At 42.7% G+C, this 14782-nt stretch overlaps 1 protein-coding gene across 1 annotated transcript in view; it reads right to left on the minus strand.

The window, feature by feature from the left end:
• LOC126251440 (protein MAK16 homolog) overlaps positions 1-14782 on the minus strand; it is a 68824-nt gene that overhangs the window by 29812 nt on the left and 24230 nt on the right. The window contains exon 5 of the mRNA XM_049951864.1: positions 8971-9100. Within this exon, the coding sequence (XP_049807821.1) occupies positions 8971-9100 (130 nt within the window). The remainder of the gene's footprint in view (positions 1-8970; positions 9101-14782) is intronic.

Here is a 14782-nt window from a genome sequence, read left to right on the forward strand (position 1 = left end):
TTATGAAGATATTAATACGAGGGTTGGAACTTAAATAGTGGCAACTATTTATTCATAACTGATACAAAAGAGTTACATGTTTGCACCTGTTACTGTCCTTCAAAGTAGTCACCAGCATTGTGTAGAACCCATTGCCAGCAATGTGGAAGGCTTAGTATACCGTTAGCAGAGTCTGTTCTGTTGACGGTGCGAATGGAGAGGTCTACTGCCTCTTGAATCTCTGGAACAGTTCTGAAGTGAATGCCATGAAGTTTTTCCTTCATCTTCAGAATCAAATCAAAGTCACAAGGACTTAAGTCTTATTACCATTCATTTTTTGAGCATCACCTGCAACCTGCTTTGCGAAAGAAGCGGCAACACTTTCTGCGCAACCCACCCATCATTTTGCACGACAATGCACGGATGCATACAGCGCAAGCTGTGGCTGCTCTGTTCGGCCGATGGGACTGGGAAGTACTGTACCATCCACCATACTCCCCAGACCTAAGTCCTTGTGACTTTGGCTTGATTCCAAAGATGAAGGAACCACTTCGTGGCATTCGCTTCAGAACTGTTCCAGAGAGTCACCAGGCAGTAGACTGCTCCAATCGCACCATCAACACAACAGGCTCTGCTAAAGGTATACTAAGCCTTCCACATTGCTGGCAACGGGTTCTACACAATGCTGGTGACTACTCTGAAGGACAGTAAAAGAGCGTAACTCTTTTGTACCGGTTGTGAATAAATAGTTGCCACTATTTAAGTTCCAATCCTCATATATACAACATATTGAGCATTATTTCTGTTTATTTGCGGTGTAGGTAAGGGTAGTGAGGATCGTACCAGTACAGTGGCTTGACCCAAAGACCCTTGGATTGCCATTGTGAAGTCTTTTCACAGTGCTACCTGCTGCCAAGAAATTGCTAACAAACTGCTCGTACCTCACCTGACTTTTTTTTTTCCCCAGCAGCTGTGCCAACTCCTACTTATACCAAAAACCTGGACAAAATGGATGGTGATGGGACACAGTTCCCTTGTAACTCAATATTACTGCTGCAGGCACATGACAGTGATTTTTCAATCAAGTGTGTTTGAAGTGACATTCTACACATGCTGTTGAGCAAAAATCTTTGTCAAGAAAAAACTTCATTTTTTTGGTTCCATATCTCCATCAGTTATAACGGAACCCTTACTGAATCACTTCGTTGTGTGTCTGTCCAGCTGTTAAGACCTCTTTTCCTCAGGAACAGGTAGGGATGTTGTTGTTGTTGTTGTTGTTGTTGTTGTTGTTGTCTTCAGTCCTGAGACTGGTTTGATGCAGCTCCCCATGCTACTCTATCCTGTGCAAGTTTCTTCATCTCCCAGTTTCTACTGCAGCCTACATCCTTCTGAATCTGCTTAGTGTATTCATCTCTTGGTCTCCCTCTACGATTTTTACCCTCCACGCTGCCCTCCAGTACCAAATTGGTGATCCCTTGATGCCTCAGAACATGTCCTACCAACCGATCCCTTCTTCTAGTCAAGTTGTGCCACAAGCTCCTCTTCTCCCCAATTCTATTCAATACCTCCTCATTAGTTATGTGATCTGCCCATCTAATCTTCAGCATTCTTCTGTAGCACCACATTTCGAAAGCTTCTATTCTCTTCTTGTCTAAACTATTTATCGTCCATGTTTCACTTCCATACATGGCTACACTCCATACAAATACTTTCAGAAACGACTTCCTGACACTTAAATCTATACTCAATGTTAACAAATTTCTCTTCTTCAGAAACGCTTTCCTTGCCATTGCCAGTCTACATTTTATATCTCCTCTACTTCGACCATCATCAGTTATTTTGCTCCCCAAATAGCAAAACTCCTTTACTACTTTAAGTGTCTCATTTCCTAAAATTCCCTCAGCATCACCCGATTTAATTCGACTACATTCCATTATCCTCGTTTTGCTTTTGTTGATGTTCATCTTATACACTCCTTTCAAGACACTATCCATTCCGTTCAACTGCTCTTCCAAGTCCTTTGCTGTCTCTGACAGAATTACAATGTCATTGGCGAACCTCAAAGTTTTTATTTCTTCTCCATGGATTTTAATACCTACTCCGAATTTTTCTTTTGTTTCCTTCACTGCTTGCTCAATATACAGATTGAATAACATCGGGGAGAGGCTACAACCCTGTCTCACTCCCTTCCCAACCACTGCTTCCTTTTCATGCCCCTTGACTCTTATAACTGCCATCTGGTTTCTGTACAAATTGTAAATAGCCTTTCGCTCCCTGTATTTTACCCCTGCCACCTTCAGAATTTGAAAGAGTATTCCAGTCAACATTGTCAAAAGCTTCCTCTAAGTCTACAAATGCTAGAAACGTAGGTTTGCCTTTCCTTAATTTTTCTTCTAAGATAAGTCGTAGGGTCAGTATTGCCCCACGTGTTCCAACATTTCTACGGAATCCAAACTGATCTTCCCCGAGGCCAGCTTCTACCAGTTTTTCCATTCGTCTGTAAAGAATTCACATTAGTATTTTGCAGCTGTGACTTATTAAACAGATAGTTCGGTAATTTTCACATCTGTCAACAGCTGCTTTCTTTGGGATTGGAATTACTACATTCTTCTTGAAGTATGAGGGTATTTCGCCTGTCTCGTACATCTTACTCACCGGATGGTAGAGTTTTGTTAGGCCTGGCTCTCCCAAGGCTGTCAGTAGTTCTAATGGAATGTTGTCTACTCCGGGGGCCTTGTTTCAACTTAGGTCTTGCAGTACTCTGTCAAACTCATCATGCAGTATCTTATCTCCCATTTCATCTTCATCTACCTCCTCTTCCATTTCCATAATATTGTCCTCAAGAACATCGCCCCTGTATACACCCTCTATATACTCCTTCCACCTTTCTGCTTTCCCTTCTTTGCTTAGAACTGGGTTTCCACCTGAGCTCTTGATATTCATGCAAGTGGTTCTCTTTTCTCCAAAGGTCTCTTTAATTTTCCTGTATGAAGTTTCTATCTTACCCCTCTTGAGATAAGCCTCTACATCCTTACATTTGTCCTCTAGCCATCCCGGCTTAGCCATTTTGCACTTCCTGTCGATCTCACTTTTGAGACGTTTGTATTCCTTTTTGCCTGCTTCGTTTACTGCATTTTTATATTTTCTCCTTTCGTCAATTAAATTCAATATTTCTTCTGTCACCCAAGGGTTTCCACTAGCCCTCGTCTTTTTACCTATTTGATCTTCTGCTGCCTTCACTATTTCATTCCTCAAAGCTACCCATTCTTCTTCTACTGTATTTCTTTCCCCCATTCCTGTCAATTGTTCCCTTATGCTCTCTCTGAAACTCTGTACAACCTCTGGTTTAGTCAGTTTATCCAGATCCCATTTCCTTAAATTCCCACCTTTTTGCAGTTTCTTCAGTTTTAATCTACAGTTCATAACCAATAGATTGTGGTCAGAGTCCACATCTGCCCCTGGAAATGTCTTACAATTTAAAATCTGGTTCCTAAATCTCTGTCTTACCATTATATAATCTATATGAAACCTTTTAGAATCTCCAGGGTTCTTCCATGTATACAACCTTCTTTCATGATTCTTGAACCAAGTGTTAGCTATGATTAAGTTATGCTCTGTGAAAAATTCTACCAGGCGGCTTCCTCTTTCATTTCTTAGCCCCAATACACATTCACCTACTACGTTTCCTTCTCTTCCTTTTCCTACTGATGAATTCCAGTCACCCGTGACTATTAAATTCTCGTCTCCCTTCACTACCTGAATAATTTCTTTTATCTCGTCATACATTTCCTCAATTTCTTCATCATCTGCAGAGCTAGTTGGCATATAAACTTGTACTACTGTAGTAGGCTTAGGCTTCGTATCTATCTTGGCCACAATAATGCGTTCACTATGCTGTTTGTAGTAGCTTACCCGCACTCCTATTTTTTTATTCATTATTAAACCTACTCCTGCATTACCCCTATTTGATTTTGTATTTATAATCCTGTATTCGCCTGACCAAAAGTCTTGTTCCTCCTGCCACCGAACTTCGCTAATTCCCACTATATCTAACTTTAACCTATCCGTTTCCCTTTTTAAATTTTCTAACCTACCTGCCCGATTAAGGGATCTGACATTCCACGCTCCGATCCGTAGAACGCCAGTTTTCTTTCTCCTGATAACGATGTCCTCTTGTGTAGTCCCCGCCCGGAGATCCGAATGGGGGACTATTTTACCTCCGGAATATTTTACCCAAGAGGACGCCATCATCATTTAATCATACAGTAAAGCTGCATGCCCTCGGGAAAAATTACGGCTGTAGTTTCCCCTTGCTTTCAGCCATTCGCAGTACCAAAATAGCAAGGCCGTTTTGGTTAGTGTTACAGGGCCAGATCAATTATCCAGACTGTTGCCCCTGCAATTACTGAAAAGGCTGCTGCCCCTCTTCAGGAACCACTCATTTGTCTGGCCTCTCAACACATACCCCTCCGTTGTGGTTGCACCTACGGTACAGCTACCTGTGTCTTTGAGGCACGCAAGCCTCCCCACCAACGGCAAGGTCCATGGTTCAGGGGGGAAGCAGGTAGGGATATCAAGTTGAAATTTATGTCAAATAGCAAGGTCTACTGTTCTTTGGCAATGTAAAAAATTTAAGCTTTTAAGTCAAAATTTAAGCTTCTAAGTCAATGCAAACAAAGATACAGCGAGATGTGTCACATCCTCGCTATATCTCTCATCAAAACCTATAGATGAATTATCTCCATACATGTTGGGCCTGGTGGGCTAGCAGTAAAGCAAATGCCTGGGAACCAATGAGGTTACAGGATTGAATCTCAGTTGAACAACAGATTTTCTAATCTTCGTTTTAACCTAGCCTTCATGTCTCAATGATATGAGGAGTTGCTAGAAGCAACACAAGGTTCAGATTCTATGTCAAAGTATAGGTCCCCTATTGAAAACCATCTGTTCTAGTTCCTACTAGTTTATCATTTTTTTTTTTTTTTAAATACACCTAGTTAAGTTCAACAGGCTTCAAAGTTCTTGAGCACCTGCTCATCATCCCTAATTTTACACCGTGCAAGTTTATCATTTCCAAAAGTGAAGACTTTGTTGATAGGATTTACTACTACAACAGAGCTGCTACAAATCTGGAATAGTGAATGTTCCACCTGGCAGAACACAACAATGAGAGCCTCTAATCCCTGTAGTATGGAATAAAAAGAAGGCCTGGAAATGTTCGTGTGGAATTTCCATTAACATAACTTTTTTTTCCGAAGTAACGAAGCATTAACAACAATTGCTGGAGGACTGTGACAAATAACAGCTAATGATGTCAAGCAAATATACAGTTAAACAAGACGCGATATGCCCAATGTAGTTTGAAACATGCTTGTACATTCAATTGTCTGGGCATTGTATTGGTAAAATACTGCATTTTGAGTTACCTGAATGAAGGGAAGTACCTTGGGCAATAGAACATGCCTGCTGTTACAATGTCATCAAAGCACCATAACCCAGTCTATCACACTTGGTGTTTGTTAGCTTGAGAACTGAAATGTCTTCACATGAAAAACCCATTTAAGTAACACAGAGTTATTATAATACCTCTTGTCAAGGAAGCTCATGGAGGCTCAAAAAGAATGCATGGATTTCAAAAATAATGCATGGATTTCAAACTAGTATAACTGGCTCTGATTTGTTCATGTGCAAAATGTAGTCACATCACTACAATTGGTAATGTATCCAATTTATGAGCTGTCATGTATTCGATTTTTTAAAGATAACGTCAAGCAGTTAGCAGCCTTCTTCATGAATACACATTAAAAGTCTTTGTTTGAAGTTCGGCATCACTTTCGTCAAGACGTCACATGAAACAGCAGCAATTTCTTGACATAATGCAGCTCCCTGGTCTTTTTGAGTGTACGAAGTTTATTGCAGTACACTTTACTTTTTAGGTAATCCTGTAGAAAGAAGTCACAAACCGACAAATCTGGCAAGCATGCTAGCAAGTGGACATCGCTGAAATGTGAGATCACATGTTGGGGAACCATTAACCATGTGGGCCGTGGATGCATCTTGTTGGAACTAAATGTCTGCCATGTTCATCCCTATAGCGTCCAGTTGTGGCCGTATGAAATTGCACAGCATTGCAAAACAACATGCAGGACTCACTGTTACACTACCACCACCTTGTGGGTTGTCTGCTGCCCAATAGTGACAGTTTTGTTTCTTTACATAAACGTCTAAGTGAAAGAATGCTTCCCCACTAATCATCATCATCATCATCATCAAGCATTCTCTCACAAAATTGTCTCTATTCATCATAATCACAATTGTGAATCTTCTGCACGATCAAAATTTTGTAAGAATGGAAATGTAACTCATCCTTCAGGATACACTGCAGCGAGCGACAAAACAAGTCCAGAGTTGGAGCATGCTGCCTAGTGGAGCAGTGAGGACTTTGAAGAACAGATGCTCTTACTCTATCGACATTTCCCTGCATTTGCACCATGCGAGGACGATCAGGCAACTGATCCAGTCATGCAAAAAGAGACACCCCAACGCAATATCATGTTGCGATCAGGTACCTAACTATTTCGCGGAGCACTGAAGCACATACGGAAAAGCCATTCAAATGTGATGACAGGGTCATTACCTTTGAAAAAATATTCAACAGTGAAAATGCTACGATGCACGGTCCACTGTGCCATTGCTACTGAAACAGGACACTCCAAAACAACACATCCCTCACTGCAACATTCCATTCCCACCACTAATAATATACAAGTCAAATTTGTGTGTTCTTTGCACCACCCTTTATATTGCTTTCATGTTTTCACCTCATCTGAGGCCACCCATTTTGGTTACACACTGGAGTATATACTAATCATTCAGCAATCTGAATCACTTACTGTTAGTACATTATTGCCAACAAAATTGGAAACGGCAGTATAACAAAATAAAGAGCAAGCTTATAATAACACCTCTTTCCCAAATACAATATCAACACGTTAATGTAGTAAGGAAGTGGAAACAATTACAATGGGCATATATAATTCAGTATTTCAAAATACTGTAAAACAAAATCTGCTGCTCAGAATGACAGTAAATTTGAACACAGTGTAATTGATGAGGGAAGAAACATTACAGAAACACAAATTTTACGAAAATATTACCACTAGATGGTGCTGTAAGCAACAGAATACACAAAATATAAGAGGCAGGGTACACGAATGTTCCTCAGTTTGCATCTGAGATGCTTATCATAACAGTCTCAATACAAGATCAGGTGGTGCTTGGAAAGCTCTTTTACAAGAAAGGTGACTGTGCACCAGTAGCCCTGTAAAAGTTCTGGACACTCGATGGTATGAAAAAAGGTGCTGGTCAGATGTCTGCCATGGTTTTTGGGAGAATGATTATGAAATTCAAAGTGACAGGTTCTTTTCAAGTACAATGTTGCAGAGGGAGGAAAACAACTGATCCACTGTCAGTATAAGATATGGCCACAGCACTGCAGGAGGGGTTTAGTGGTGGTGTGAAAACATGCAGTGCATAGGGAATTACCGGAGCTTTGGACACACCTGTGAGCACAGCACATAAAATGCTACGAAACATCCTGCATTGCTATCCTTACAAAATTACCCATGTTCAGGAGTTGCTTTGTGCTGACCAGCCAGTAAGACAAAAGTATGCTCTAGAGTTTCTTGCTCACGTGGAAGTACACAACGAATAGCCACGGAACTTTCTGTGGGCAGACAAAGCCCATATCCATCTCGAAGGACAAGTCAATATACAAAATTACAGAATATGGGCTAGGAAACTCTGCTTGCACATCAACTGGTACTGTTTCATTCTACAAAGATAACTCTACGGTGTGGGCTGATAGCACAGTTTACCGCAGAGCTATCGGTCCTACGGGTCCTGTTACCTGCACCATCTCTGGTAAACGCAATGAGAGTCTTTTGTGCACCAAAGTCATTCAAACCCTTCAACGGTGTGGTTGATTTTGTAGGATCATTTTTATCCAAAGTGGTACTGCTCTGCACTTGGTACAGCCAGTGAAGCAGCTGCTGCAAACAGCTTTTTGAAAATGCTACAATTATCAGCTGTCATTTCCTTACAGCCTGGCCATCAAAATCACCTGATCTTAAACCTGTTGACTTCTGGCAGCTGTGTAAACTGAAAAATGCTGTATTCAGCGATCTGATCACAAACACATTTCAATTGAAGACATACACCGAGCAATGCATTCTTAACTTGACCCCCGAGACATAATGATCTCTTTTGCATCATGCTGTTTCTCAATTTCCACTTGTGGCAGAAAACTGTACAGCATATTGAACATGTCTTGTGCCAGTTTCATGACAGTTAAAACTGATATTATTCCCACTTTTTATGTGATTTTTAGACTCAGGCCAGTTAAAAACTGATTTCATTGTCGCTTTTTATGTGGTATTTGCCTCAGGACAACTAAAAAAGGATTCTTCTCATTCGATGTGGTACAACCTTGCCATACAGGATGGGCTTACCTAATTAACAGTACCACAACTGATGAATGCCAAACTGATGCCATCATGCATGTTGCACAGCACAGTTGGTTCTATGTGCAACTCACACCACCGCCATTGTATTGTGATTCATCTATTAGTTGTAGCTGAACCCATTTACGTTATGACACATACAGGGCCATTTAGTGCTAAAATTTTCATTACCTTCCTCCCCACCCCCTCATTACTTCCCCCCCTTCTTCAATAATATTCTGTTCAAAATTGACATCATTCTTAGCATTGTTCCTGTTTTGTACAGTGTTTTAAAACAGGAACTTTAACTATAATTAGCCTGTATTTTCCAAAACAGAGTAAAATTAACGGTAATTTATTTCTGTTTAGTACTGCCAAGTGTGTTTTATGAGTAAAAACTATGAAATTGAATGTTATCTTTTATAATAATTGGATTTATTTGTCACTACAGAATAAAAAAAAACATAAATAAAAAAGTTCTGATTCTTACCACACCCTGCCTCAGTCTATTTATAAGTTCTTTCTCTATTGCAGTATCAAGTCTTGCTGCAACAAGTGCTTTAACTTCTTTCCTTCGCTCTCTTCGTTCAATCTTGCGCTGCAGAGGGATTAACTTCTTCCTGTAATAATAAGAAAAAAGTATGAAGTTACAGATGCAGACTAGTTAATTTCACTTCAGAATTGTTTTTGCTACTGTGCAGTTAAAATAACATGAGACTTTTGACAATTCCGATTACAGTGCAAGGGAGTGCTGTTGCCAGACCAAATTGAGTGTGTCACGCCCACTTTCAGCAAGCATATGGTCATTAAACAGCCATCGCAGAAGTCTTGTTAAGTAATAAAAACAATAATACCTAACTACGTACTTATATATCTAAAAACAAAGATGATGTGACTTACCGAACGAAAGCGCTGGCAGGTCGATAGACACACAAACAAACACAAACACACACACAAAATTCAAGCTTTCGCAACAAACTGTTGCCTCATCAGGGAAGAGGGGAAGGAGAGGGAAAGACGAAAGGATGTGGGTTTTAGGGAGAGGGTAAGGAGTCATTCCAATCCCGGGAGCGGAAAGACTTACCTTAGGGGGAAAAAAGGACGGGTGCGCGCACACACACACACACACACACACACACACACACACACACACACACATATCCATCCACACATATACAGACACAAGCAGACATATTTAAAGACAAAGAGTTTGGGCAGAGATGTCAGTCGAGGCAGAAGTGCAGAGGCAAAGATGATGTTGAATGACAGGTGAGGTGTGAGTGGCGGCAACTTGAAATTAGCGGAGATTGAGGCCTGGTGGATAACGGGAAGAAAGGATATATTGAAGAGCAAGTTCCCATCTCCGGAGTTCGGATAGGTTGGTGTTAGTGGGAAGTATCCAGATAACCCGGACGGTGTAACACTGTGCCAAGATGTGCTGGCCGTGCACCAAGGCATGTTTAGCCACAGGGTGATCCTCATTACCAACAAACACTGTCTGCCTGTGTCCATTCATGCGAATGGACAGTTTGTTGCTGGTCATTCCCACATAGAATGCGTCACAATGTAGGCAGGTCAGTTGGTAGATCACGTGGGTGCTTTCACACGTGGCTCTGCCTTTGATCGTGTACACCTTCCGGGTTACGGGACTGGAGTAGGTGGTGGTGGGAGGGTGCATGGGACAGGTTTTACACCGGGGGCGGTTACAAGGGTAGGAGCCAGAGGGTAGGGAAGGTGGTTTGGGGATTTCATAAGGATGAACTAACAGGTTACGAAGGTTAGGTGGACGGCGGAAAGACACTCTTGGTGGAGTGGGGAGGATTTCATGAAGGATGGATCTCATTTCAGGGCAGGATTTGAGGAAGTCGTATCCCTGCTGGAGAGCCACATTCAGAGTCTGATCCAGTCCCGGAAAGTATCCTGTTACAAGTGGGGCACTTTTGTGGTTCTTCTGTGGGAGGTTCTGGGTTTGAGGGGATGAGGAAGTGGCTCTGGTTATTTGCTTCTGTACCAGGTCGGGAGGGTAGTTGCGGGATGTGAAAGCTGTTTTCAGGTTGTTGGTGTAATGGTTCAGGGATTCCGGACTGGAGCAGATTTGTTTGCCACGAAGACCTAGGCTGTAGGGAAGGGACCGTTTGATGTGGAATGGGTGGAAGCTGTCATAATGGAGGTACTGTTGCTTGTTGGAGGGTTTGATGTGGACGGACATGTGAAGCTGGCCATTGGACAGATGGAGGCCAACGTCAAGGAAAGTGGCATGGGATTTGGAGTAGGACCAGGTGAATCTGATGGAACCAAAGGAGTTGAGGTTGGAGAGGAAATTCTGGAGTTCTTCTTCACTGTGAGTCCAGATCATGAAGATGTCATCAATAAATCTGTACCAAACTTTGGGTTGGCAGGCCTGGGTAACCAAGAAGGCTTCCTCTAAGCGACCCATGAATAGGTTGGCGTACGAGGGGGCCATCCTGGTACCCATGGCTGTTCCCTTTAATTGTTGGTATGTCTGGCCTTCAAAAGTGAAGAAGTTGTGGGTCAGGATGAAGCTGGCTGAGGTAATGAGGAAAGAGGTTTTAGGTAGGGTGCTTTGGTTGAAGGATTGAAGGATTATGTAAAGGTAATTAAGCTACGTTAGCAGCACCGAAACACATACCCCAGCAAGAAATGTGACACAACTCGAAAATGGCAGTTTTGAGTTTATGTAACTGAAAAATATGAATACAATTACAGTATTACTTTTGTACATAATATAACAGAATATAATGCCATTGAATACTTACTTGAAATGTAAAATAAGCTTGTTATACTTCACTGTAAGTTTTGTATAATTCTTTAAAAGTATTTTCTCAAATATTGCATTTTTGAGTTGTGTCACTATTCTTGTCAGGTTGCGACGTATTTAATTGTTTAGATATTTGGTTCAAATGGCTCTGAGCACTATGGGACTTAACATCTGAGGTCATCAGTCCCCTAGAACTTAGAACTACTTAAACCTAACTAACCTAAGGACATCACACAACACCCAGTCATCACGAGGCAGAGAAAATCCCTGACCCCGCCGGGAATCAAACCCGGGAACCCGGGCATGGGAAGCGAGAACGCCGGGACAGCTGTGGTAGTGCCCATGTGAACCACAGTGTGTGTGATGCATACAAAGAAGCTCTGGGGCATAAAAATGCCAAAGAAAACCAATCAGCTGCTAGAGCATGTCGAAGGTCCTCTGCACCCAGTGAGGAGCACAATCTCCTTTGCTGGCATTGTAAGTGGCAGAGGATGGGCCGAGGAGGCTCAAGAGCTCCACAAACACACAAAACACTTCCACAGCAACAGAACTACAACAAACACACACAACAACTAACACCACTCCAACACTGATAGTAACACTACTTGCCCCCATATCACACCAAGTTAACTCCGACCACACCAGACAGCGACACACACAAAACCAAAGAAGACGCACCACCACAAGGAAAGGAAGGAAGCAAAGGAACCTGAAAAACAAAAAGGACAAACACTTCCACAGCACAAAAAAGGAACCAACAACAAAACTGGGAAACTCAGGTGCAGAGTCAGAGAGACAGCCAAACCACAAACCAATTACTCCTCCCCCACCCCCCCCCCCCCCAACCATACCAACAACACAGGTGACCAAAAATGAGATACAAAACACGAACACTCAAGACAGCCCATTCAGAACTCCAACATAAGAACGAGCGACCACCAATACTACAGCCAACACAGCAGCCAATTTAAACATCCTCACAATGACCAGTGGAGCAGTGGAGACACTACTCCCCACTCACATGTGGTTTAAGACCCTTCTGAGGATCTTAAACTTCATCATCACACAGCTCTTCACAACTACACCTGGCCAGCATTTGGCTGCCATAAAAACAGCTCTCACCATGCTCCCTACACTCTTCCATGGATAATACACCACAATCACTCCAACACGCAAACAACAATGCACTGACACAGGTCCTGTTCTGAAATGCAGGTGAGATCAGTAACAAAAGGGCTGAACTAGCCGTATTCATGGAGAAGGGAATCCAGATCATTCTCATGAACGAAACTAAACTCCAGCCAAACAGACAACTATGCCTCTCAGGTGACTGCATCTACCATACCAATCGACCAAACAGCACAGCTGCAGGTGGAACAGCAATCACCACACACGAAGACATACAACACACAAACATTGATCTCCCAGCACTTGAAAAATTCAAGGCCACAACTGTTACAGTCAAGTTCATCAGTGCCAACACTACACAAATACTGGTATACAATCCTCCTGGTAACATCATAACATGTGATATCAGCACAATACTCAACACAGGAGCGTGCATTACAGTCACTGGCAATCTTAATGCTAAACAACCTGACTGGAATTCATGCATACGAAACACCAACAGCAAAAAGTTGTATGAACACACACTAGGCTGAAACTACTTTACACTAGCACAGGCCGAGGCGGCGCACATTCGCTACCACAGGGAACAAAGGCCAGACGTGATAGACATGGCCCTCTTCAAGGGAGTCACATTCACTCTCAATGTTGAAGTTGTAAATGCTCTGGCCTCAAACCACATCCCTCTAATATTACACACAGAAGAGACACTGCAGTACAATGAACCACGCAGGAAACTCAACTACAAGCGTGCAAATTGGGCAATGTTCAACGAAACACTTGATAGTTGTATCCCAGAGCCTCACACGATTATGCTAACCGCACAAATTGATGAAGCTGTCAAAGCACTCACCATTATGGGTTCAGGGCACAATATCTGACTCCATTCCAGTACTCACACCACAACAGCATTCAGCGGCCCTGCCCCCAGAAAGCCAAGGACTGGCCTAAACGAGAAACCATCTCAGGAGATACTGGCAGCACACCAGGCACCCACTGTACAAACAGCACATTAACAGGACCTGGGATATCATACAGGGAAAAATACAAACATTTAAAACCACAAAGCAGGACAGCAAACTTGCAGAGTTAGATGCCACGCAGCAGGGTGTATGGAAACTAGCTCATCACTTCACCAAGGAGAAACACTACACATCAATTCTACAATGACCATGGAGCAGAAGGCCGAACAGATAACCAGGATACTAGCAGCGTCATTCACATGGAATCTGGTTCCTTCCGACCTCCCTCACACTTGAAATGGACCGGGAGGTCACATGACTTGTTATCCAGCCGAAATGCGACATAATAAAATGAACTAGCACACATGAAATCGCATGGGTCATCAAGCATACCACAGCTAGAAAGGCGCCTAGTCCTGATGGCACTCAAAACTGTGTCCTCCAGGAGTTCACGGATAAAGCTACAGATTACCTAACACACACACACACACACACACACACACACACACACACAACAAATTCCATCTTGCAGTACCAACCCTTCCCTGCCTATTGGAAGGCAGCCAAGGTCCTGAGGTTCAGGAAGCCAAGGGAACACCACTCACTCCCACAAAATTACTGACCCATCAACCTGCTGTGCTCGCTCAGCAAGGTTGCTGAGAAGGTAATTCTCAACTGCGTCACTAGGCACTGTATCACCAACAACACACTGAGGCTGGAGCTGTGGAATCACCACACCACAACAAAACAACAACTCCGTGTAGTGGAACACATCATAGTCAGCTAAAACACCAACAAAGCTACAGGTGCTGTGTTCCTGGACATCAGAGAGGCCTTTGATCGTCTAAGGCACAACAGTCTCACTCGCAAACTCAGCAATGCTGGTTTCATGCTTCTATACTGATGTTCAGGGCAAACAATCAACACGACACAGTACACAAGCGTGAGAACCCCAAAGCAGTATCCTAGGGCTCCACTTATTTAACATCTATGACTTCCTAGCTACACAAAACACGAAGGTAGCCATCTATGCAGATGATACCGCCATCCTAGCACAAGACTGGAAATCAAACATTAACTCCCAAATACAGACATCACAATCGTGTGTTAAGTAAACGTTGATCAAGTGTGAGCTGTTCTGTTCACACACAAACCAAAACATCTACACAAACACCAAAACTGCAGACCAATAACGCTACACACACGTCAAATATGTTTCTGTAAGGAAGTCCGATACTACAGTGTCAGGCTGGTCAAGAAACTTACATGGTGGCACCACATTGAATACGTGACCAACTGAGGCTCAAACAGCTTTACCCCAAGCTTAACAGATATAGGAGGGTGTCTTAGTCCGTGCACACAACACTAATTAGACCACTGATTATGTATGCGGCTCCAGTCTTGGAATGCGCGGCTCAAACACGTCTGCACTGCCT

The sequence above is a fragment of the Schistocerca nitens genome, chromosome 4, assembly GCF_023898315.1.
Source record: "Schistocerca nitens isolate TAMUIC-IGC-003100 chromosome 4, iqSchNite1.1, whole genome shotgun sequence".
In the NCBI taxonomy this organism is placed as follows: domain Eukaryota; kingdom Metazoa; phylum Arthropoda; class Insecta; order Orthoptera; family Acrididae; genus Schistocerca; species Schistocerca nitens.